At 37.6% G+C, this 26,776-nt stretch overlaps 1 protein-coding gene across 4 annotated transcripts; it reads right to left on the bottom strand.

Moving 5' to 3' along the window:
- Positions 1–1,008: 1,008 nt before the first annotated feature.
- LOC6651584 (cadherin-86C) lies at positions 1,009–22,555 on the bottom strand. 4 transcript variants are annotated; one of them, XM_047010165.1, is made up of 12 exons: positions 21,330–22,555; positions 11,661–12,388; positions 11,287–11,370; positions 11,098–11,223; positions 10,888–11,037; positions 10,704–10,818; positions 8,991–9,183; positions 7,020–8,364; positions 6,805–6,953; positions 5,392–5,482; positions 4,829–5,046; positions 1,009–4,765 (listed from the first exon to the last, which is right to left on the bottom strand). In XM_047010165.1, exons 1-12 carry the CDS (start codon positions 21,436–21,438, stop codon positions 2,146–2,148), a joined length of 5,928 nt encoding a protein of 1,975 aa, XP_046866121.1. In that variant the 5' UTR covers positions 21,439–22,555; the 3' UTR covers positions 1,009–2,145. The 4 variants fall into 4 exon arrangements, with proteins under 4 accessions (XP_046866121.1, XP_002073004.2, XP_046866124.1 ...); XM_002072968.4 differs by having other exon boundaries at positions 6,805–6,935; XM_047010168.1 differs by lacking the exons at positions 1,009–4,765; positions 5,392–5,482 and having other exon boundaries at positions 4,868–5,046.
- Positions 22,556–26,776: the final 4,221 nt, after the last annotated feature.

The following is a 26,776-nucleotide window of genomic DNA, read 5'->3' as shown; positions in this document are numbered from 1 at the left end:
TAATTGCTGGTATTACTAAACAAATAAGAATTTTAAACAAGCAAAAAACAAATGCTTGGAAGCAGATTTAAAAAATAAAAGTTAATTATTTTTTTTCAAAGAAGTTGACGTTTGCGAGCTTCTAATACAATTTTCTACAATTTTACAAACTTTTAGCTACTGAATTTCTTTAATATATGGTAAATCAATTTTGGCAAAGTCCATAACTTTTAATTGTTGGATTTTTAAATATTGGAGGTGTTTTCCAATAACTTATTTTTTTTTATGGTTTTGAAGACTGCTGATAAATGTTTTAAATATAAGCAAGAAAAATTTGTTGAGAACGGTCACGAAAAAACGGTTGAATGAAAAACAAAATTACTTATATTTTGCTTTATTCTTGAAATTTTAAAGAATAACTCATAACTTATTGTATAAAACAATTTATTTATTTCCGAATATATATTAATAAATGATTTAAAGATTTAATAAAAAATTAAAACCGCAGTTTTAATCGTTACTGGTTCAAATTCTCCCACAGTGTGACGACGTGTTTGTAAGCGTATTAAATATAAGCAAATACACAAACATTCATACACACATGTGTATGTATGAATGTTTGAATGAGAATGTATGGGTGGATATACATACAAACATATATGAAAGAGAGCTGTTTGATAAAAATTCTCCCTCCTCTTCGCATCCGGTTATACACTTACACAATACATTTCATGTATTTATTTCACTTTGTGCTCTTAGCTAAGATCTTTTCCCTTCTGTTATTTCCTTTTGGGCTCTCTTTTGCGGCCAGTAGTCTCATTTATTATCGTTGTTTGTCCTTTGCTTAGTTTCGTCAGAGAGCAGCTTAAAGGATATATGATCAAGGGATCAGCATCTGCAGGCAGGGTCGGATTTTTTTGGAAAAGGTAAACTAATCAGGTCTGAAGCTTGATCTTTAAAATCAGTGAAAATAAATCTATAAATAAAACGAACTTTTTACTTTTTTTTTTTTTGGGAATTTAATATATTCAATATAAGGTTAGTTATATTTCGTTGAGTAAACTTATGTCGAAATATTATTTACAGGAATACTTAACCATAATTTATATAATATGGCAGTTAGGCATACAAGTTATTACAAACATATGGGGAGGGATGTATAAAGATTTGAAAATGATCGGAAATTTACAATAGTATTATTTTGTTTATATTTTGAAGGTTTCTTGCACGTGACTTGAATGCAAGAGATGATTAGGGGCCACGCTTATGAGTATTTGTATATATTAGAACCTGTTTCTGGCAATGGCTTAATTAGGTATTCGAATCAATTCTCATTAAGAATCAAAATTTGCTTGAAACAAAAATTTATGAATTCCACTTGACGATTTCCTGTTTTCGCGTTTGGTCAATGTCCTTTTCAAAATGTGTAAGAAAATTAATTTTGAAAGACAGCACATATAATAATTATACTTAATTGTGATAGGATTAGCACGTGAGAGTGACTTCTGTGCGTTTGTATGTACAAAAAGATAATTTAAACTCATTAAAATAAAATTATTTTCATTTATAACTAGACACAATTTTCTGGCTTAAAAATTATAGGATAGATTGAAGTGAAAAGCATCATATAAAAAAAAATTAAAGCTCATATCGGTTATATAGTAATATACGATTTCATCGATTGGTAAGGGGAACAGAAGTTCGAATTGAGCTTAATCTTAATGCACTGTGTCCAGAGATGTCAAATCTACAGATATTTTAAATTTGAGGGATGCTGCCCAATAATGTTGGTTTATTGCATGCTTTAATGGACAATTTTTTGTCCTATTTCACATCCTTAGATCTGACACTTTAAAGACTGTGTCTATACAGACATATGTACTAACCTTATAAAATAGAGGGTTAATATGTGTAAATATATGTATATATATTTGTATGTATGTATATGTGTGTATATGGATTTATGAAATGACAGATTCAACGAGACTGGCAAACAGTATATACTAAGTAGTATAAAGTGCTCCGAAACAAGTTGCACGTTTTATACAAGTGTTGCTATAATTTCTTTATTCTTTATTTTGTTTTTGTTCGTTGCTTCGTAAGTAGGGAGCCTTAGAGGCTATCACATATATTATTTAATTATTTTGCGGGGCTTCCATTTATAAATTATGAGTATTGCGGGGACTCACCGCCCGATGGAATCTTTTTGACGCGACTAACATCATCGTAAGCAATGGAAAACACGCTCTTTTTCTCGGCAATCGGATTACGTCGTCCCATGCTGTTTAGTAGGGAATTCATGGCAATGCCAGAGTCGTGATCATCCTCCAGTGTGGAAGCGTTAAGTTGCTTCGTTCCGGAGGCACCTGGCTGCTGGTTGGCATTACGATCCTCTATGTAAAGATTAATTTTTGAATTTGTGACCTTAACTTCGTTTTCTCTGATGGGCGATGGCTTTGGCTTGTTTGGCCTTTTCGCTGATTGTTCTTTATCCGGATTCGTGGCATGCGGCGGAGTTTCCGGGTACATGTAGTGTGCTAATTTGGTGGGAGGCGCTGGCACTTCTGGTGCATTTTCTCGCTCAAACCGATGCTCAGAATGCTGTAGTAAAGGATGATTGGTGTCTGTTTCTATTTTTGGTTTTTGTTGCCTGTTCAGGGCTCTGTCCTCTTTAAGGAGTCGTGCACCTTTTGGCGGTGATTTGCGAGGTGCCGGTTCCGGTTTATACTTGCCTCCGTCGTCTGGCATTGCAAAGTCATCGGGTTTAACATTCACACGTGTCTTGGATACTCTTTTCTCAGATGCAGCTTGTTTTTTTCTAGTCGACGGTTGTGATTTTAAGGATTCTGTTGAGGCTCGTCCGCTTACGGAAGACTTTTTCTTACTATAATACCATTCCATGTACTTGGGCACATTCCGTGTCCCTGAACTATCCTGATCGGCCAATTCTGTTTCACTTTGATAAACCCGATCGTTGAGTGAGCGTTTCGAGTCGGTTAACTCTGTCGTTGTAATTTTCCTGCCATTTTCACTAACCGTTGATTCATATTTTGAAATGGACGTTCGATTATGAGGTGGTTCGGATGAAGTTTGCTTTCTGGATTTGCTGCTGCGTTTGGAACTATCGCGACGCGATAATCTTGGCTGGGCTTCAGGTTGAAATTCCCTGGACACAGAGGGTGAACGAGATAGGGAGCTTGGTTTGGTTCTACGCTCCTTGGTGTGCATCTCAAAGTAGTGTTTATCTAAAGCTTCCATTTTATATTGCTCTTTGGGGACATATCCATTTGTGCGTATAACTATTTCATCCGCATCAGAGTCGATGGAGTATTCGGTGTTATCTTCTCCATCGGAATTGTTATAATACTGCTCGATATGTAACTTTCGACTTCTATGCTCCCCCGGACTAGCAGGATCGTCCAATGAGTCTGAAATTTCCATTAGGACTTCGCGGCTTAAGGCCTCGGATTTGTGGTTATCTTTATGATTGTCCCTGTGCGATGTGGAGTCGGCTTTTCGACTTTCGTCGCTCATTTGTTTGCGCAGAATACTTGTCTTGGTCTCTCGCAGAGGCTTCTTCGGTGGCACCTTCTTTTTCTTCTCATACATCTCCTCTTCTTCCTTAATGGGAGTACGGATTTTTCGCTTCACCTCCTCGACCATCACAATTCTCTTTCGAGGATGCATTGCACGCTGTCGTGAACGCTTCTTGGGTCGTCGACGCTTTATCCAATAGACACCTTCTGGACTATTCGGGGGACTAAATCTAACATATTCGTATCCATCTTCGGACATTGAATCATCATTCTCACTTCGTGCTCTGCGCCGAATGACCTGTGTCTGTATGCCAGCCGTTGAAGTCTTCTGGATGTCATCTTCAAACGGCTCAGTCTGCGTGCCAGCATCACAATCCGTCTGTGTTCCTATGGCCATCGATTGTCCTGGAAGACTTTGAGTTTCTAGGGCAACTTCGTGTTGTGTGTATCTAGTTTCTAGCTTTTCTTTCTCCATCAATATCTGTCGTAGAAGGGCATTCTGTTGCTTTAGCGAATTCTCCAATTCATGGGTTATAGATTGGTTTGATATGGCAGGTTGAATTTCGGACGCTACCTCGGCACCCTGGACCGGCTGGGTATGAATAACTTTGACTTCTGGTTCCATTTGTGAATAGACAATGCTATTGGGTCCCGATTTGCCCAGTGGGAAGGTGTCATCTTTCAAGGTGGAACCATGATGTACCTCGTTTGGCATAGATTGCAAATATGTTGCTCCTGGCAGAATTTGGTAGTGCTCACGAATAATCTGCTTCCCATCGGGTTGCTCTTCAATAAATCGCCGCATTAGTATCTCCTTTCCCGTATTATCTACCATAAGTAATTGTGGATGAGACAGATTTGCCGATTGTTTTAGCGGCACATTAACATAAATATTGTCATCATCCATGCCAGGACGATCTCGTGACTTGTCTCTGGTCATCAGTTGAAGTATCTCGACATTTCCATCTTTGATGAACAGTTCCCTTTTACTTTTAAGACTATTCTGTGCAACATTAAAATCAATATCGCTGCCGCGATCGATCTCATGTCGACGCATGGAATCAATATCGTGGTGCCTGGATTCCGTATCGTAGCGTTTCCTCCGTGCAGGTTCTAAATGTCTATTTGATTTACTTTGCTCTCCCTCCTCATCCATTACATCCTCTATGTAAATATCGCGATCATTTATTAAATTAGTTCTAGAGTTATGAAAACTAAGATGTAGGTCGTCTTTGGCTGTATGGCTGTTCCTGAGAAATGCAAAGAGATTATTCAATTATCTCGTAAATTATTCAATTCCCATGGATACATACTTGATTCGAACACGCCTTTGATGGTCATTTGCTGATCGTATCTGGCGTCCCTCTTCGGTGTCCTGGTAAACGGCATCGGGGATACCAGAAACGGAAAAGCCTACGTTTTCGTTAAGCTGATCACGCCCGTCGTGGAACTCCCAGCGGGTGGGTTTGGTTCGTGTATCTGGTGGCTTCTCCGCTGACCAGGCCTCGCGTCTTCCCATCCATTCTGCGACCTGTAATTGGCATTGAGTAGAATTTTCACATAAATGCACAATATTCAATTAACTTTTAGTAAGCAATAAGCAATAGACCCTGGATTTTAATAGCGTATTTTATAGGATTTGTTATGTGTAACTAATCTAAGTAATTAGTGGGGAAAAAAAAATCGTTTCAGTTCTAATAATGTGCACATTTTTTTTGTTTTTTACAATTGTTTTTTAATGATAAGGAAATCAAAAATGAAAAACTCAAAATTGTGAGCTTCTGTAATTTGCAAATTTAGTAAGTGCATTGGCATTGCAATGTTTTACTACTTTATTTAGCATAATCAATCGAATTCGAAAATGTTCAAAATCTACCTGAACAGATTTTGTATGTTTTCCATTTGCCATTTCCCTATGCACTAGATGTACATCGTCTTCAGTTCTACTGATATTAACTATTCTTTTGCTACAAGAGAAGAATAAAAGATTAAAGATAGAATGAATGGTTTGATGTTTATTTTTGAAAAAAAAAAACAAAACAAACGCAAAACACAGGTTCTATTAATTTCTGCTTTAGTATACCAATTAGTATATTAATGCATTTGTTTGATTATGAAAGGCGTTGAACTCGTCACTTAGTCTCCGGTTAAGCAATATATGTATGTGTATGTGGTTTACCCTTATAGATGATCCCAAAACGAATATATATATATATATATATTTAAACGTATTTTAAGCTATTTAATCAATGGATTATTCTATTTTTTATTTGGATTAGATGGAAATATTAGTATCTGACGAAAGGAACGACATGACATCTAAAAGTATTGGAAACGTTAATCCTTTTCTCACATATTTTGATTTCAATCACGATTTACATCACTAATTCATATTGGCAACCTATTTAATTTAATCCATGTTACAAATTATAGTTGTTGTCACATTAAATAAGATATAAGATTTAAATATCAGACTAAAAATTGCCGAGCTATCATATATTAGACTTTACTAATTTATTTTTTTTGATCTGAAGTTTAAGAATTTCGAAAAGTTTTTAACCAAAAGGAAATACTTCAAGGCATTCTTTGTATTTATACCAAAATACTTCGAGCTGAAGAAAAATAGAAAATTATAACTAACTTAATGTATCTTTTGGCAATTTTTCATAATGCTATTTTTGAAACCGTCTGGGACAAACTAAAATTATAAATAAATGTCCAAGATTTTAGTCTTTATAAGCAATATGGTTGATATTGGTAAAACTAAACTTTATAACCGAAAAAATCTGAAAAAACTCTTTAAATATTACATTAAGAATTTAAGCATTAGGTAAATGATCCTTTCTATATCCTTTCCAAAATTTGACGAAATCAGAAAAGAACTCCAAATTTAAAAAGTTTTAACTCCAAGCAAACATTTTTTAGTGTCCAGCACATTTTTTGTCCATATTTTAGCTATACCGAGAAGAAACACTGGCTTTTATGAAGTAATATATATTTACAATTACTTATTCTCGTGCCTAGTCAATCGAATGAAAATTCACACATTTTTCATAGTAAAAAAACATTGCTATTAATAGTAGTAACAAAAGTAGTGCAAATTGTAGGAGAGAAAACACACCTAAAGTACTCTTTGAACCCCAATTTACACACCCATCTATGAAAGAAGGAGGTTTCGGTTAATAAGGGATTATTATATATACCGGGGACTAAGTGGCTGAGTCAACAAGCAGCACTATGAATCTAGTATCAATTAATTAGTTACAACTATTCTCAGTTAGATACTCACGTGGCTGCTCCATACAGAGGACACCATGAGCATATGCAGCAGAGCAGGAGAATCAGAATGGTGAGGGCGACCAGTGTGGCTAGAAGTATTAGTACCCAGAAGAGTACCTTGTTTTCAGCTTTATACTGGGTCTGCAAGGGAGTAAGAGTCTTTTAAACAAATGAACTCAGTTAGTTGATAGGTTGCTATGGCTATTGATTGCTTGGAGAACTTACGTCCGTTTGAGCCGTATCTTGGGGCATAATCGCATAGGAGTTGTTATGCTGGGAGAGTCGCTGTTGTATCTGCGAAATGTCAACATATGATGAACTGTCATAGATCACGGTTGCCGTGACTACGCTGCGATCCGTAACACCGCCGCTGCTAGCTGGTATATCTTTAGCTCCAGGCTCATCAGCACGTAATGGCCGAATGTCATGGATAATTACTTTGCCACCAGTTATGGTGGATAGCGTTTCTTCGGTTTTCGCCTTATCCGGATTGTGACCCGGCACCACAAAAGTGACCGTTCGCTTACGGCTCTCCGGTGGATAGATGCGTATGGTTGTTGTCGAAAAACGAACCGGCACACCCAAGTCATAGGCACGGGCCGTTAAAATAAAGATACCGTTGTCATCATCTGACGTCGATGTGGTTTGCGTGGCTCGACGGGTTCGGCTTATACTTGGACTGCTGCTTGTTGTGTGCTTCTTGGCGCGCAAATGTATCTTTTCACGCACAGTCAACTCACCGGTCACCTTGTCCAATGCAAACTTGTTCTCATAGTTGCCGTTGATTAGCTCGTAGCGTACCTCGTTATTTGGCGCTGTGGCATCATTGTCAACCGCATGGATAATTGCTGCAGTTGTGAAGCCCAATAAATCTGGCGCCAGTATAAACTCATACAGATCTTTCTCAAAGATCGGAGTCTCGTCGTTCACATCTATTAGCTTAATGATTAATGGCACTTGTGCTCGATTGCCCTCGCCATCCATGTCCCGAGCCTCAATATACAGGTGATACTCTGGCATGACCTCACGGTCGAAGCCATGGTTATTTGTGGATACGGTTATCAAGCCGCTTTCTGCATCCAAATTGAGCGATGTATTTAAATATCCCAGAATGGCTGTATACCGAACCTTGCCACCCAAACCAGAATCCAAATCGGTGGCATGGACTTGCACCACCTTTGTACCGACAGTCATATTCTCTGGCAATTCCACAGCATACGATGGCTGATCGAATTTTGGTGCATTATCGTTGACATCATTGATGTAGACGGTGACATTAACAATGGCCGATAGATTTGTGGCTGGCCCCAGTTCTTGGGCCAAAATTGAGAATTGCACCGAATCCTGTTGCTCATAGTCCAGCATTGCATTGTCCCGCACACGTATGAGAAAGGATGCACTGCGTTCGGCCACATTTGGAGTGATCTCGAATGTACCATTATTGTTAAGTAATGTTAATGAAAATACACCATTTTTGCCGGTATCATCATCATAAACTCGCGGCACATACGGATCGATGAATGTCAATGCCGTGCCTTGCGGTGCATTCTCGTCCACCCTCGAGACGTAACTACACGGAGGAGGGGGAAACAAAAAATAAAAGAAAAAAGCAAAGAAAATAGAAAATCGTGAGTTAAAGATTAGCATAGCATAGAGAAAAGAATTTCGTGAACGTTGTAGGACCATTGTATAAGCGTGCGACAAGACTGTGGCTAGGCATTTCCAGTTTGGCGGGAATTTGATCATAGGAACTTGGTTTGAAAGTCAGCTTGGCATAAATGGATATTGCAGTATTTTTTTTTCTATTTTCAGTGTTTTCAGTTATCGTAGTCGTCGTTGTAGTCTTCGTCGTCGTCTCAGTCGTCTTAGTCGTCGCTGTTGTTGATGTTAAGAGTTTTAGGACTTTATGCTAATGGATGTGGTTAAATTTGTTGTTGTTCCTAGTTCTTAGTTTCCTGCCTTAAAGTCGTCTGTTTAAGTTCGTTGCAAAAAGTCGCATTGGCAAAACACTCCTACTCCACTCCACTCCACTGCACTGCACTCCACTTCATGAAATTGCATTTCAGTGGCAGTGGCTGTGGCTTTGGCTGGGGATGCATAGTGGTTAAGCAGGTTTACATTTTTTTCCCTTTATTTTTTTTGTTTGCATTTATTCTCTTCCTTTTTTGTGTGTTGCTTGCTAGCTTGCTTACTTACTGATCATTTTCGAAGTAAGGCGCTGAATTAGTACGGTCGGGCAGAAAGAACGCCAATTGGACTGTAGAAGCCATTGCAGGAGGTTCGTCACGACCAACTTTAACTTCTTCAGCGATTACAGTGAGCAGGACTGGATCGCCCACATGCGTGATGAAGGCAATATCCTCTAAAGGTCGCATCAAAAAGATTTCACCTGAAATTAGAACAAGAATTTTTACTTTAATGTTTTTATTTCTTTTTCTTAACACACATATTTATTCTCCCCTAAGTTAATTACAAATTATTGAAGGCATTTGCATTCGATCATGGGAAAATGAGCTTAGGTAAGAAGTTCTCTGATTGCAACGACAATTATGAAGGGTCTATAAAAAATACAAAATACAAAACAGCGCTTAGTCAACCATGGGAACTGTCTTACTCAATCTATACAGGTGATTTACGTATCAAGAGAATAAGCAAAAAAATCAAATCAAACTTGCCGTTCCCATCTAAGTGATCGGCCTAGGTCATAATGTTTCTTTAGTAAGTATGCCTTTGAGATAGATCAGTGAGTAACGATGAGAGTAAGGTTTCAAATAGGTACATTAAATTTTTAGTTAATTCCGAAATTACTTAAAAATTCCTGAATGGGTTGTGAAATAAACAGATTTTATGACTATAGTAGTAAATGTTCCTTTTGAAACATTAAGATGTAGGTGTACACATATACATATTTAAGTGTGAATGTATTTGTGTGCAACGGCATTATATATTTTCACCGAGTATAGCCCAAGACAACTTGTTGAAGAGCTGCAGGGAAGCAGCTTCAAAAACCAAAGCCATCAAACTGCCACTACACTAACGAAACAGATGAGACAAGCACGAAACAAGGAAGTTAAAGTGCATTCATTGCTCGTTTGGTGGTTAAGGCCAGTGAAAGAGGATGGGTATATGGCTATGGGTATGGGGAAGAGGGCTTAGGGGGTCTCTCTCTAGGTATGGAGCCAAATTGCGGCCCAGAACTTGGCCGAGGCGAACGAATATTTTTGTTAAGTCGCATCATGGTCGTTGGCGGTTATTGAGCTTGTGGTATCTAACGAGTCTAACGACAGACATAGCCAGAAAGCTGCTTGGTCTGGTCTGGCCTGGCCCGCTGGGTTGGACCGTTCGGTTGGTTCCTGTTGAGGCCGTTTCTTTTTTCCTTTGTACTTGTAGTTATGTTAATGTTAGTGTTGCTATTTTTTTCTTACTCGTTTCATTCGTTGCTAGTTCACTTGGTAAGACATATTCATATGGTTTTTATACAGAGTCGGTATTATGGTATTAAAAAATTGGTAAGAATTTTGTAGAGAATTCATATAGATAAAGGCGTTTTAGGCCGAATAAAGTATATATATTCATGAAAAGCATAAGAAGCTGATTAGATATGGCATAAGCATGACAGTCTGTACATCAGAAATTACCGACAAATAGTAAAAGAACGACCTGTGTCATTTTCACAATTATTCATCATATTCAATGATATTGGGTAATTCTTACAGATGTCTATATGTATAAAGTGGTTACAATATAACAACCAATGACTGAATGGGTATATAAACTTTGGTTATCGAATGAACAGATTCAAGTCTTACAATAAATACTGTAGAATAATAATGACATTTATTTCATATAAATTGCCTATTTTGAATAGTTTTGTTTATTATGACTAACCAAATTGGATTAAGCACTCACCACTTGTGTCATTGATGTCGAAGAATGATGTAAATGGATTGTTCTCCGAAACCAAGCCATATCGAACCTCTCGAGGATTGCCTTTATCTCCATCTTCGGCATGGACTTGCAATATCTTAACATCGAAAAAACAACAAAAAATAATTACCAAATTGTATAATGGCAAGTTTATTATCCAATTAACCTTATCCCCGGGAAGTATGCCTGGAGGCAGCTTGGTAACTGGCGGTGCCAAAGTGAACACTGGCGGCTGATCTTGTACATCCTGGACAATAACCACAATCTCCATACCCGCAATATTGCGACTATCTTGACCTGGCTCGGCATAAGCATCCTGTAATACCAAATATAATATATGTATGCCTCTCTCTTTTGTTTTTTATGTGGCACTTACATTGGCAAGTATTGTTAGATGATACATGGCTTGTTTTTCAAAGTCTAATGGTCCTAAGAGAAAAACTGTTCCCTCTGTGGTATCGGTTGACACTATTTTCTGTCTTATGGCGAATAAGGGAGAGCCCTGTGTATATTAACAAAAATGTTATAGATTGGTTTTTGTTTTGGTAATTTGTGGTAAACTTACCCATAACTCGAGGTAGACTGGTTTTTGGAAAAGCGGATTCTTTCGAGCTATTACATAATCCAATTCTGTGCCACGTTTAGCATCCTTAAATTGAGAAAATTATATATGTTTTTGATTATGGCACAAAGCATGGCAAAAGGCATAATCTTAGACAGCAAATTGAAGAGGTTCACGACCTTTTTCTTAAGAATTTAACTTATGTCTAGATGATGATCGGTCGATTGAATGGCCATTTCACATCATTCCTTGTTAACTCACACATACATACATATACATGTGGCATGTATGTAACAGCAAATACCAATTAAAGTAATTTGAAATTCCATTTGAAAGCGTTTTACTTGAGCGTATCTATGATGTATGTATCTACTCACCTCAGGTATCATTATGATGCCTGGCTTATGGGGAAATATGTGGTCATGGGGCGTTGTAAAATTGGTTGCTGTAATTGAACACAATTGCGTAGCCATGCCACCTTTTGTGTCCTTCACAGAAACCTGGAAGTCATAGTAGCGTCCCGGCTCCAGGCGACGTTGCAGTACAACATTTGCCTGGCATACCGAATTGTACTTGGTGCATGGAAGAGATTCCACCTTGACGGTGGACGAAGATGCATCACCTACAAACTCAAAGGTCAGAGGATAGTCGAATTCCTCATCAGTTGCACGCAATCTGTAGATTACCGAATTGACCTGTGCGTCAGCCGGCACAAGTACGAGTCGCATGCGAGTTGTAGGATCGAATTTGGGATCCACGCCGTGAACGTGATGTGGACACAGAATACCAATTAGAAGGCTGATTGTCAGCAATCGATAGGCGGTCATTGAGCTGTGCCATGAGCCAAACTGCAAAACTGGCCAACAGTGTCGATGTTGCCGCTGCTGCTGTTGCTGTTGCTGCTGCTGCCGATGCTGTTTGGAGGGGGAGGTAGCTGGAGTATAGTAGTAGCATTCTTTCTGTTGTCGTCGATGGCCTGCATTCGCAATTCTGGTAACTGCTGCTGAGGCTTTTGCTATTCCCATGCGACATTGCTGGGCATAGGTAGATGTTTCACTGTTCTCGTGTCGACTGCAGAAAGTTCTGCTACTGCTGGAAGCCATTTCTGCAATTAAAAAACAAGTTATTTCTGTATTCAAACTGTTTGAAACTAGCCAACTAATTAATCGTCCCTTTAGATAAAAGACGAAAGAAAAGAAAAGAAAATAAACGGAAACTACAAGACCTCATGTAGTCATTATTGCAAAGCAATAAAAAAAAAAAAAAAAAAAAACGAAAATAATGTTGCCCCCCATCAATTGGCCATCGACCTGGCAGAGATTGTTGGATTGGTTTGTGATATTCCTGATAACAAATAAAATTTGTCAGCCATAGGCTAATCCATCTTACAAGGCAACCTCAACCCAATCCCCAATATGAGCCACCAAAGAGCATGTTGTTTGGCCACTTTCTGGTTGTGCAATGCTCTCGAATCTCAATCTCAAACTGCGCCGAATCATCGTCCAATTGTATAATTGTATTAGGCCAGACAAACACAAGATGTGGTAGTTGCGGCTTCTGCTGTTGCCTTGCACCTGGTCTTCCATACATACATATCAACATACATATATGAATGTATCAACGGAAATAAAGAAAACAAGTGTGAACTGCTGGAGTTTCTCAAAAGCTACCTAAACTATTTGCCTACTTTCATTTTCTTTTAAAGTCAAGTTTTTGGAGCGCCCCGAAATCGAATTATATTTCATAATTAATACTAGCCATGCCACTTTCATTTTTTTTTCCAGACATAGCCATTACCAAATAACACACCCAAGCCCCAAAAAAATAACTCCTATCTCTGTTTAAGCTGTGGCAACGGAAAACGACCCACTGTTTGTCTTTTGGGATGGAAAATTAGTGTGTTTGTGTTAGTGTGTATGTGTGTGTGTTAACACTGCATTTAAAATGTTAAGCTTAAGGCAAAAAGTAGTTTTAGGTTGAAATTTCGTTAGGTCAGTTGGTCACAATTGGTTCACAATTCATTATGGCTCAGTTAGAGAAGCTTATGTGCATAATGTGCACTAAAACTAATCGATTTGTGTAACTAAACTTTTCAAACATAATTTGTCATATTATGTAAGCTGGGAGATCATGGTCTCGGCCTAATTTTATAAAAAGAAACCGCCCATGCATCAGATTAAACTTATAAATGGCTAATTAATTCTCTGGCCCTGAAATGAGACGTGTCTTGAACTCGTCAAGTGATTGTTTCCAACAATCTCTCTATGAAATTCTTAATAGACAATTCGTTTAGGTATAAAATATCTCGAGATGAAGCAAATTTGATAGAGTAAGATTTCACCAACGGCTTCTTAACTGAAAGCAAAATGGCTAAAACCACGATGTCATTATTGAAGAGATCGTTGTACAGGCGACGTTCCCGTCGCGGCCATTGGAGCGGTCACGTCTTTGTCTGGCTAAATGCGACATAGTTTTATAACGTTTAATCATGTGCTACAATTACGGAGCGGTACTTTAGACACATTCTCCGAAACTCTTTTTGTATTAAATAAATAATTGTTGTAGCTGTTGTTGTTGTTGTTTTTGCTGCTGCTGGTCTAGTTTTTTTTGCTTCAGTAGCTTCCCAAACCAGCCGTAACTCGAATGTAGCACAATTGGCGTTCTTTTGCCATTTAACCATTTTTTTTGGAGTAACACACGCAGAATTTTACAGTACTTAAGCCGCGTATTTAGTTAATGTTTTTTTGCTATTTTTATTTTTTTTGGTCATCAAAGAATTTTAAGGAGTCTTTAATCGAAGAACTTTTTTGTCTAGTAAATTGAAAAAAATCCAATAAATTATTTTGCTAGTTTATGTACTTCAAGCCAAACGATCTTTCAAACCATTTGGATTCTTATTGCAAAAGTATTAAAGTCTAAAAGGATCCTTGTTATTAAATCTGAAACTCTAATTGGCTGATTAACTTGTGACTTTGATGATATGATGACTAAAATATGAAACTTTATTTTATAGGATTATAAAACTAAATTAAAAACAAAAAGGTATTGAAAAAAGTGGCATATAGTTGTCTTTAAATTGTTGTTTGACTGGAAAAGTAAAAATTTTGGCTACAAGACAAAAAGGTTTTTAGGTTTTTATTATAAAGTTTTTTCCGATTGTGATAAATCTTGTCTTCAGTATTCTATTCTATTTTATTATGGACATGCTTTTAATTAGATTTCCTGGTTTACTCTATTGAAATAATGTATTTAGTCCGTTCTTCATTTAGAACTTGGATTACAAGGATTAGTAATATTGGACGAGGCGCCGCAGCGTAATTTTTAAATTTTTTGCCTAGCAAAGCTGCTTTGGTTGTCCCGGACTTTTGGTTGCAGCTTAAATTGCGAACTCGAACTTAATGTGAACAGAACTCGTGAGCTATTGCCAATCCGGTTTTGCCTGTCCAATTGATTGTCTGGTCTGCCAGCTAGCTGGTAGCTGCCTGGCTGCCTGGCTAGCTAGCTGTATTTGCCAATTTCCAGTTTTGTGCAGCTGCAGCTCAGCGTCATCGTGGTTGAGTCCTAGTCCTTAGCTGCTGCGGCTGCTGCTGCTGCAGAGCCAGCTACAAGCCAATGACCAGTTATGTCAGTTAAAGTTGAATCACTTAGAGGCTAGCCGAGGCGAGGCAAGCTCGCTCTGGCCACCCGACACCCTCGCAATTGGACGCTGCATCGTCTAAATTTACTGCCAACTATGTTGCAATGTTGTGTGTTTGCCCGCATTTGGCTTAGACTGGGTTTTACAAACATACATACAAACATACATACGTTTATATAGGTTGGCAAATGCATGTAAGTAAGTATGTAAGTGCTGGTGATGTATTTGCCAGACTCCAGTCCCAGTTTCAGTCTCAGTCTCAATCGCAGTCTCAAACCCAGTTCCAGTCTCAGACTCAGTCTCTGTCCGTTGTCATTTTCGCATTCGCTACTATTGCGCAACAATTGTAACACATTATATTTGTGCCATTTGACCGAATTTCTCTTTACAAATCCTATATGTATGTAACTACATATAAACAAATTCAAGCCTGGCCGGGTGGCAAGGTAGTCAGTTAATTTGCTTGTCTCTCAGCCACTAAAAATTGAAACTGGCGGCCAGCTGTGGCTCCATTTTCAAATATGGAAATGTGGTTTTGACTTTTGCTCGGTTTGAGAAATGGAAGAGCGAAGACTTTTTTGAAAAAGAAGTTCATAACGAAATAAATTCATTATTCGAACGAATGTATATAATATTACTATGATAATATGATACTTTTGGACAGAATGTTTTTTTTTTGAGGCATATAAAAGAAAGACTGATAAGACTCATTTAATTTGCCCTTGTTAATTCAAAAAAGTTCTTCTAGTTAACTTTTTCATTATTCCTCACAAATTGTTCACTGCAAAAGCATAGTCCTTAGTCAGGGTATATAAACTTCGACCTGTTAAGCAATTTGTAGAGCGTTGAAACTCGTGAGTTCACTTTGAAGTAAAACAAGATTTTGGGCGTTGTTCAATTTTTGGCCTGACTTCGGTTACGGCTATTGCTGTATGCGGAAATTGTTGCAGTTTCGTGAGTTAGGCTTTGTTATTTTCGGGCTAGGCTGAGACAGAGGCTTCGACTGGATCTGAAGCTGCAGTTGTGGTTGTGGCTATGACTGCACTCTGGCTGCACACAAGTAGAATGAAAATTTGTGTTGCAAATAAAGTTGAACCCGATGGCAAACTAATCTGCTTCACGACAATAGACCAGACAGCCCAAACAACGAGCCCCGGTAAAGCAGCTAGCCAGTCAGCCAGCAAGTCAGCCAGTCAGCTAGCCAGCCAGCGGCATAGACTCGTAATCAACTTTTATTTGGCCCTAGTCGGCGTGCGACCGTCCTTCACTATGCTAGAAGCCAAGTCGACTCGATCCTTTCCTGTCTTGATTTGGTTTGGGGGGGGCTTGGAGGCGGCGGCTGTGAATTGCGATTGGGGCTGGGGCTGGGGCTGGGGCTGGGGCTGGGGCTGGGACTGGGGCTGGGGCTGGGGCTGGGGCTGGGGCTGGGGCCGGGGCTTGTTCCAACTTCAGCCAACTCGCCCGCTGGTCGTTGCTGTCCGTCTTTGGTCTCAATGTCTGTCTGTCTGTCTTACAGTGCGTCTGCCTCCCCCTCCTTGTCACTCTATGTATGTATGTATATATTGCTGTCTGTTGAATAGTCTATATACTTTTTGCATGGCACAGGCGAACATATCTGCATATATAAAACTTTTATTGCCGCAGCTGCGGGAGTGTTTTTTTTTTTTGGGCGCGCCCCGTTGGGTAAAATAAATACATATATACATTTATATGAACATGCATAAATAACTTTGGAATATAAAATATAGGAACGTCATCGAACATTTCGAGAACGACAGCAACAACAAAAGTGCATCTACATATAACTTTCTATACCTATAAAAGTTCTTAGCTTACCAATCATTTCCCATCTACAAACTTTTACACACGCTTATAAAAAAGAGCTAGAATATCACTCATACGACTAGTGGCCTCTAAAAACTTGTAATAAATCACCCATTCATCTAAATTCAACTAGTTTTATACATTAATCACATCTCATTTGGGTTAAATGTTTCGTTTCGTCTTTATATTTATTATCTGGCGCCAATTAAACTACAGCGGTCTACAAAAGACTTCAAAATATGGCTCATCTTTAAAAGAAATGTGTCATTCACAAAGCAAAATGCAAAAAAAAAACCAAAATAAAAAACATTAAGCTGTAAAAAACGAGATAATAAAAGAAAAACGCGTGCCCATAGCCGGAATACAAAACATAAACATATCGTATGTGCGTAAGCCGCAGATCGTTCTTCACAGACTTGCACGTTTCGAGACCGGACAAACCTTCGAAATTCAGTAGCATGACTATACAACTAGTACGATACATGAAGATATATATATAGATAGATATATGTACATACATATATACATTGGCTCCCACAAATGTTTTTTTCAATATTGCTTCAAGATGTAATAATTTTCTTTTCTTTTTCTCTTACAAGAATTCCATGCGGCCGCCTGTCAAAGATTTTATAATTAACAACATAAGACAAGGTTCAAGATGCAAGCTGAAAGCTGGCCTGCAATTCACAGTCGATTGTAAATGAAGAGCACAAACAATGTACGTATGTACATACAATGAATGCACGCCTGGTCTCAAGACCCAGACCATGGGATATATATGGGGATGGCTAGATGGATGGGGAAAGGTATAAAGAAACAGAGAAAGACAGAGGCAGGTACAGGGCCAGGGACAGAGACGAAGACGAAGACAGACGGAATGGGGCGATTAGTTGCGGTGCCAACGCTGACGTCGCTGACTTCAGCTTAGCTTCATCATCACCGACCGTCATGATAAACATTAACAGACCTCAACATCTACACCGTCATCGCCTTCGCCTCTGCTATCGCCAGTTTTAAGTTCGTGTCCACCCGTCGGCTTTGGCTTTTTTTTACTATTCAGTGCCCTTTTTGATAGAAGGAGGAGTATTAAGGGTATGCTCAAATTGTCAGAATCAGCACTATGAAGTACCAAAAAATCACAGGATAATGCAAAGGAATAACCACTATTACAACAATTCTTGATTACAGCAAGTGCTACTTTTATTTTGGGTCTTTAGGCTTAATTGTTAATGGCTCAGACGATTCTATCTTTAAAATAACCATTAATCATAATGTATTAGTCTTTGTTTCATCGTGAAATATGACTTTTCTTTCTTAAGATGTTTTCCTATTATTTACCTAGTTAATCATTTATTTCTTCTATCAAAGGAAGATGCAGCACCCTATTATATGCAGGGTATCTTAAAGTTGTAATCCCAATTGAAAATACTCTTTTTTTTTTTGCTTGTCATGATGCTGCTTTTGCTGCTGCTTTGTTTCGGTTCCACAATTCGTTTCGTTTGCATCGGAGGTGGCATACATAACGACTGCGCCTGCGCCCAAGCTAGGGCCGAACCAGCTTGGTGGCTGCTGCCACCGACGAGTTTAAATGAAATGCAGCAAAAATAAAAATGTAAATAAAAGACTCAATAACAGCAATAGGAACAAAAAAAAAAAATATCTTTTTTTTGTGAAGAAAAAAATGTGCGTGGGATTGACAGCGGAGACGTCGCGACGTCGACGACGACGACGACATTCGGAGCCAAAGCCACAGTTGGAGCTAGAGGCATAGGGCCAACTGGTAAGAGATTTTAGCTGGCCGTGGTCTACGGTGCAGACTACTCAAATTGAATCTCGAATTTATCGACATACAGCTCTTGGCATATTGCTAGCAAGAAATTAATTGGCTTAATCTTTAAGGAAATGCACTTAGTGCATTGAAATATTGGCATTCCTTTGGCCCAAGAAAAGGAGAGAAAACAACGTTATTGAAAATAAACCAATCACTTTAACTTCCATGTCTTTTTTAGAACATGCAAGCCAAGCTAATATCCTGTTTTTTCGCATAAGATTTTAATAAAATGATTTGTATTCGATTTTACCACACCCAATCTTGAAATAAGATTTGGATGTTGATTAATAAACATAAATTAGTTTATTAAATAAGCAAATATCTTTACTTGATAGCCATCACACAAAAAGTACTTATTTGCTTTCAAATGCATCAAATGTATGCAAGAAAATTGTACAAAGATTCATCTGTTTATGCTGCCAGCCATAGATGACGATGGGCGTCCAGATAAACTGACTGACTGATGGACTGCATTGAATGCCTTGAGCTAGAGCCAAAGAGCCTTGGGCATTGGGCAAAAGAGACGGGACGGGCTAGAGTCGTATGCGTTTGGGATCGCCGCTGCCTTTGCCTGTGGTAATTACTCTCCCTAATAACGCAATAATTTATTTCTACTTTAGACATACATGGGTCTAGATGCATTGAGGATTTGGCATGGCTAAGAGCAGACCTGACTGGGACAAAGACTACAACGAACTTCGAAGACGACGACGACGATGCGAATGGCAAAGACGACGATGACTATAATGATTGTGGTGTGGTGTGGTGTAGTGTGGTGGGCGTCAGGCATAAATAAATGTTTTATGTGCGCTTGGGCTGTTATTGTTCTTCATTTGCGAGTGGTCGTTTTGGTGTTTGTGTGGCTCAAAAACGCTTTTGACTTGAAAAAAATGTTTAATTTTTAGCTTCAGTTGAACGACACTTTTACGACCTAAAATTGTTGAGCAATAGTACGCAAAGAACAAGTTTATATAGTACACAATATGTTTGTACATATATATTTTTCCATTTTATTGTGTCCAATGGTATCGTCGCTTTGGCATTGCCAGCACAACCGCAGCAAATCAAAAGACTTAGGTAGCGAACGTGGTTGGGTCTCGTAGCCGCTCTCCACCAAACACTCTACTATTCTTTCCCCTCGCCACCAACCCCCCGGCTACTAGCTCTGCCTTTGTATGCCGTCAGAGCAGGCAGTACGCTCAATGTAATTAAGTTCAAAAGTCTCGGGGCACTGTTAATCTGAACGGGTCGATCAAAAACGCTTTTCCAGTAGTCTAATTAGATGTCTTAGGCATCGACTCTTCATAAGCCGGTCCAGAACAAGCCGATAATTAACAAGTTAGTCGTTTATAAGGCCGCCTCGCCTGCCGTCGTCGTCGTCATCGTCTTCCATTAGTTAATAAATAGGTTTTGCATGTATCCCTGTAAGCACCTCGAATACAACCCATGGGCCATGTGGCTTATCGCATGGGTCTTATGACAACGATTTGTTGCCAGAGTTTAATTTTGATTTGAACGTTGCATAAATCATTATCTAGCCCGGTTGACTGCGCCCCTCCGCGGCGTATCGAAATTTTTATAAATGAGACCCACACTCTCTTTCTCTCTCTCTCTTGCAAGAGAGACCATAATATTGTGGCCAAATGCCTGGGTATTAGTGTTTGCCATTGCGTTGCTAACACGATTTTGTAGCCTTAACTTTTAAGTTGTTTTCGTTGCCCCATTGCAAAAAAAAAGAAAAAGAAAATAAAAATAACAAGAAGTAAATGGTGGGTTTTTAGACTCACGGGGGTAAACAAAATAATACAAAATATCTGTAAAACTTGAAACACGCATGGGGCGCCACATAAAATACGCGCAATAAGTTTTCATACATACATAAATTGTAAAATGCCGCACAGCTGTCAATTTTGGCACTGTGCCGACTAAAGTGGGTCAGACAAGGTCGATTTGGTGTTATTTTTGTTTACTTCAATTTATGTATGAATGTCTCAATATGTATTCATACATACATATGTATATTGTTATGTATGAATACATAACAATGATGTATGGAAAGTAATGTCGTTTGTGGCTAGAGGCTAGATAACTCCTGAAACCATCTTGTCATTTGCTGTAGTTCAATTTTTTGTTTCTTTTTTCAGCCAAATGTCTGAGTGTCATTACACAATACATGTTCGTATTCAATAATGATGTCTGAAAAGTGCCATATGGCTCTATTATTGTTTAATTGTGTGAGGATGTGTAGGTTTTTTCTCTTTTTTTTTTTTGTTGTCTATTGAAGGCTTTAATTAATGGGTGCGGCTGCGGCGGTGGCATAATTGGCGAAAATCAACCATGTTTAATGGAATCCAATCATTAGGTTTTTTTTTTGTTTTTTTAAATTTTATGCATTACAATGTTTGTTAAGTTTTTCCTTAATTAGCCTTGTGTATGCCAAAGTTGAAATTTAAATTACATTTTCTTCCATACGACTAATTTCTAAAGTCGTATATGTAGGACGATCACAAGAAAACTTTTCAACATTAGTTATTAACAAATTAGCCTTAAAAACTGCAAAACTTGAATTTTTTTTGCATTCTCTATATGAAAATATCTTTTTAAAGTAAGTTTTTGCCCATATGAGAACAATAAGTGATTAGAAAAAACCCTCTTGAACATGCTGAGATGATGATAATTGCTTTATGGGAGAATCTTGAATAAGCGAATAGAGAATGTGTTTGTGTTTGGTTGTGGGGTAAATATAATTTGTACCTTTTAGAATGTGAAAAAGAGCTGAAAGCGACAGAATCCAAAGGCTCGTCTTCTTCACCTCTCCGTTTGCGTGTGTCTTTGAAATCAATCGTTCCATGTGTCTTAACATTTTCTTGTTTATTTTTTTTTTTTGCCTTTTGTCCACACTAAACTAATCCGAAATTCAAGCAGTCTGTTGGCTTTCCCCTTATTGGGCTGGGGGGTATCAAGTGTCTGACATTTTCAGGCATGCACTGAATTTTAAAAGTCAACACATTGATGGGTAGAATGTGTATATATATATATATGTAAATATATATATATATCAACTGGTAGCACTGAACCTCATCGTTTCCTGTAACACGTTTGCTTTATTTCTCGATCGCGATCTATTTAAAAAATATTACTTCATGCATATGAAATATAATATTTAATTTATGACATCCATAAGTATGTATTGTTATTAACGGAAATCACACAATGTACTGTCAAGTATGTACACCAAACAAACATCAACACTTGGCCAAATATTCAATAGAAGTAAGCCATGCGGATGGTGGATGGCCCGTGTTATCTAAACACCAAAATGACGTCTCAAATAGCCCATTAAGCCCGTCTCGTTTGAGCGCACTGCGAATGACCTTGCTCGCGGATTAAATCAGATCAAAAGTCTATTGCGCTCTTCACTGTGGCCCCCGATCGGTACCAAATTCATTAAGATTGAGTGATCCTCCTCCTACCAGGAAATATCAGACTGTGAGTTTTGGGTAACCCAATACTGCATAAACAGACAGCAAGCTGCTGTTTTTTTTTTATTGGTTTGGGTAATCTTTATTCACATAAATTTCATGTTTTAGTTTCACTGGATTTTGGATTTGATTTCGTTTTTTTTTTTTTTTTTGGATTTTTTTGATTTTAAATGCCCGGCGTGTTTGAGGTTTTAATCTCAACTTGCAAGCGAAGCACATATGGATGTATGTACGCGAATTTATTGTAGTAGCAGTACATAGGTACTTGTACATACATATTTTTCTTTTTATTTTATTTTATTTTTTACGAAATTCCACACCAAAACACTCGTCTCGTCTACATGAAAAAATTATACATTGGCAGGCCCCCGAGAGCCTGTATTCCTGTTGTTGTTGTTGTTGTTGTTGTTGTTGTCAATGTATTCTATATGTATATGTGGTTCACTTTTCACATTTATAATACGATACGGAACGAAACGGAACGGACCCTCTGACGAGTTTGTTGTGTGCCCCGCCGCTATTGAAATGGTACTGGCAGCCAATCGTGCATAAAGACGTCTTGGAGCTTGTGAAGTGTCGACTCAGCTCAGTTGGAGCACTAGTGAAGCTGAACCGCAACAGAGAATGCCCTCTCAACGATGAACGATCGTGGACACCGAAAGAAAGCCGGTTTTGCACAGACATGCACACACCGGAAAGGTAAGTTTCGAGAGAGCCCCCGAGATCTCTTCTCTTTCATTGACGTATTTTCTTCTTTAGTTGATAGCCAAAGTTCTGTTCTCTTTGAAGAGATTCTCTATACATACATACATATCCATTAGCAGGAAAAGAAATTCTAAACTCCTGGCAAATCTACTCAAATTACTTTGAAATCTCTTTTTTTATGTGTGCATATATTGAATATCCTTTATGAATGATATAGCAGGCAAGAGAATAGAATTTGGATAAAGGGGAAATTCCGTTAACCTCTTAGCAATGTGTTTTTGAATAGATACCCTCTGCTCCCTTTTTACACAGAGAATAAACTTGACAGCACTATCAAACGACACACAAAGCGATTGCATTGTTCATTTATGATGAGCCATTACACAAAAAATTAAACAGACATTTAATGTAATTTGGTGAATAATAATATTCCATTACAGTAATTCAATCATGTTTCCAGGTTGTCCAATAAAATGTCTATTCGTGTTTCGTGGCTCTTTATCTTTTGACCTGCATCTACATAGAACTCACGAGACCATAGGAAACCTGAAATACAGATAGGAAAATTCACTCATTGCCTTTGTCGTCGTTGGTTGTAGGATACGATTTTGGCACAGGAAAAACTACATACAATGAGGGCGGCACCTAAGAAAAACAAGTTTACAGAATCCCAAATGGCTTATATTGAACTCATTTCCCATAGATAGTGGCCAAAAAGAGTTTTCCAATGTATGTAGTTGACAATTCATTGTGGGTTATTCCCAATTAATAATTCAGCCCTTAATTCTAATCGCATTTGTCGACTGGTTTGTGCCCGTTTTCTCAACCTTGACTAAGTGTGGCGACTATGGCTACTATAATTTAGCCTCTGCCACTTATTGACTATTTTTTTTTATGATTCATTGCACAAGGTCAAAGGCACAACCATGTTAAACTGACCTTGAATTTATTAGAATTAGGTACATAAAAATGACACATTATCTAACTGTCTGCTAAAACACGTGAAAAATAGATTACAATTATCCAAATTACCTGTAGCTGTAAACGAATTTATAGGGTCTATTTGAAATGTTTAATAAATAATTCAATCTATGGGTAAACATTAAAAAAATGTTTACAATAGGAAAATTGTCGTTGAATATGCCAACTTCTGTTCGAACAAAGGTGTCAATGTGCCCACTCAAGTAGACAAAATGGAATAAATTTAAGAACTTTTGGAATGCCCTTTACCTTAAAAATAGTTTCTAAGCTATTAGAAACTATTTTGTGTCGAAAGTCATTACAAAAGTTCCTTAACTGCTTCAAAAAGCAAATTTTTAAATGCCAATAACATAGATTAAATGCAAATTTACCCCTTTTTTCTTTTCTTTGATTTGGCCACTTTGTTGGAGCCAATCAGATCTAAGTTCTTGTATAAACTAACTTAGAGGTTCCAGTTACAGTTTACTGTAGGTATTTAAATAGTCCAACTCACCCACTAAATAAAATATTGCCAAGCCACAAATTATTCATAGATATTTACATATGTAGATAGATATGTTTGAACACATGTTTGACAAATAGAGTGTTTCGCCTCTATCGTTGGTTTTTTTTTTTATTAAAATCAAATAATTGTGTGGTTTGCCAATATTTGTATGTTGACTTTTGTCATGTAATATTTCACAGTAGACAAATCACGCGATGAGCTTCAAGTGCTAACAGTCATAATTCTTTCACTGCATACAAAGCCTTCGAATTGGTACTTAGTAGATACTTTCGTGCAAGCCACACACACACACACACACTGACATAAGTATCTTTATCTGTATCTGTATGCATGCCAACGAGCTCCAAATTTAACCGAGACATACATATATACATATATGTACATATATATACAAAAGAACTCTCGAAGCCTGTTTGTAAAACCAAAGCTAACCCAAAACGACCAAACCGTCCCGTCCAACAACACATATTCAAAAGTTCTCTGGCATTTTCAATTTAGGTTAATTGTAGTAGCTCACTATGTGCTTCTCCTTCTTCAGAGTAGAGTGTGGGGCAACAGATTTTTAATGTATATATTATCTACGTTTACGGAAACTTAAATTGGGAAAAATTCCAAGTACGTTAACCTCGGCCTAAAGCTCTCACAAACCACATTTACCGTACGCCCTTTTCTTCTTCTTTATTTTTCAACTATTTTTAGTGTAATCAATAAAATTAAAACGTAAAACCGCTCGTCTGAGTTTGTTTCCTTAAAAAAAAAAAAAAAAACAATTGCCTATGGTAATCTCATGGAACATCTGGCGATTTCTCGTTGCCTGATTTGGAACAAGTTTGTTTGGTAGTTGATTTGGCTTACAGAAGTAAGTAGTAGCAAGTCGTTAGGACAAACAAAGGGCAAACTTGACTCTAAAGATTTTCAAGAAAAAAATAAGCCATTGCAACTGCATATATTTGACACTTGGATATTGGATTAAATGGAAACATATTTCACTGGCAAACATAAAGTTTTTGCAACTTATACAACTTAAATTCTTTATTATTTTAAACTAGAATTGCTTTGGTCTTTGATGAACTAACTACATATTATGCCATAGTTTTTCATTTAACAGTGAATACAGGATTAAAATATGCTAAATTGATTTTTAATGCCATATTTACTGTATATACTTTTAACATTAATTTTTCCGTTCAACTTTGCTTTATTTCTTAATTTATATATGTGATTTTTTTTGGTTTTTTGTTAAGGAATTACATTGTCATCAAACGAATCTCAATCGCGCCGCGCGACTAACGTTAAACTCAAAGTCTTGACCACGTCTAAATGAGTTTGTATTTGATTTGCATATAAAAAGCCCACAAAACGGAAGGGACATTCAGTTAGTCATGTTGAATATTTTTAGGCTTGGAATAACAACACAAACGATATTTAACTGGAAATGTGGAAGGAAAATGTTTCTTTCGAAAGAATACTAATTGATTTAGGCAGACATCATCAAGTAGTTATTAAATATAGGTATACTCAATTTATGGATTCCTTTTAAGATGGAAAATTGCATTCTAAGTTTTTAACAGACATAATAAGTATATTTTTAGATTCACTCTAAGCGAATTTGCATACTGACCGCTACAGGATTCGCCGTAAGTTCTAATACCATGGTTACCGACCATGGTCATAACAAGCGATTGGACTGGACTGGACTTTCCATTGAAATTTATACAATGGATGAATTTCAGACATGTACTTGGGTTCCTATATATACCCACATATATACATATACCGACTTGGAGCAATAGAACCACATTGAGTAGTTTAACCATCCGGACTTGCTTATGTAAATACATATACCAACATATATATAAATATATGTACATATACATATGTATATGTAGGTATATAATACATGTATGTGAAGGCTAACTGGGGGAAATGTTTGGGTTTCCTGTATTTCTTTGCTGGAGTTTTGGTTTGACTTGTTGAGGTTTCATTTGCATGTTAGCTCGGCTTTTGGCAAAAGGAAGGGCAACCAGCCAAGTGGGGGAATACACAGCAGACTTGTAGTATAGTTAATTATTCCTTATTTGTATTCATATACCTTTAGTCTGCTGTCCACGCCATCTAAGTGACCGCTAGCTAGAAAATGAAATTCAACTTTAATGACATTTACTTTCGCTTTGATTTGCGTGCATCCGAGGCCGCTCAATTGAAAGGTGAGGAGTTGAAGTCATAAGTTAGTTCTCAGAGTTTTAGTTTTTATATTAGGGTCATCAACATGAAATACGCACATTTCTCAAATATTAATATGATTTATGTTCTGCCATAAACTTTTAGAAGGACATTTGCCGAGATTATTTGTACAAAAATATTTGTATAATAATTTAGATTTGCTCATTCTTTATGAGTTTAAGAGCCCAACTTGATTTTCCTAAGTCAAGGCTACAAATATTTATAGCTAAAATTTTATCGTCTTTTACTTAACAAAAAGTTAGATTAGAGTCAAAATTATTGATGGTTGGTAAACAGTTTTCTTT

The sequence above is a fragment of the Drosophila willistoni genome, chromosome 3R (assembly GCF_018902025.1).
Source record: "Drosophila willistoni isolate 14030-0811.24 chromosome 3R, UCI_dwil_1.1, whole genome shotgun sequence".
NCBI classification, from domain to species: domain Eukaryota; kingdom Metazoa; phylum Arthropoda; class Insecta; order Diptera; family Drosophilidae; genus Drosophila; species Drosophila willistoni.
Note: the sequence above shows the minus strand (reverse complement) of the source record. Positions and strands in the feature narration are given on the sequence as shown.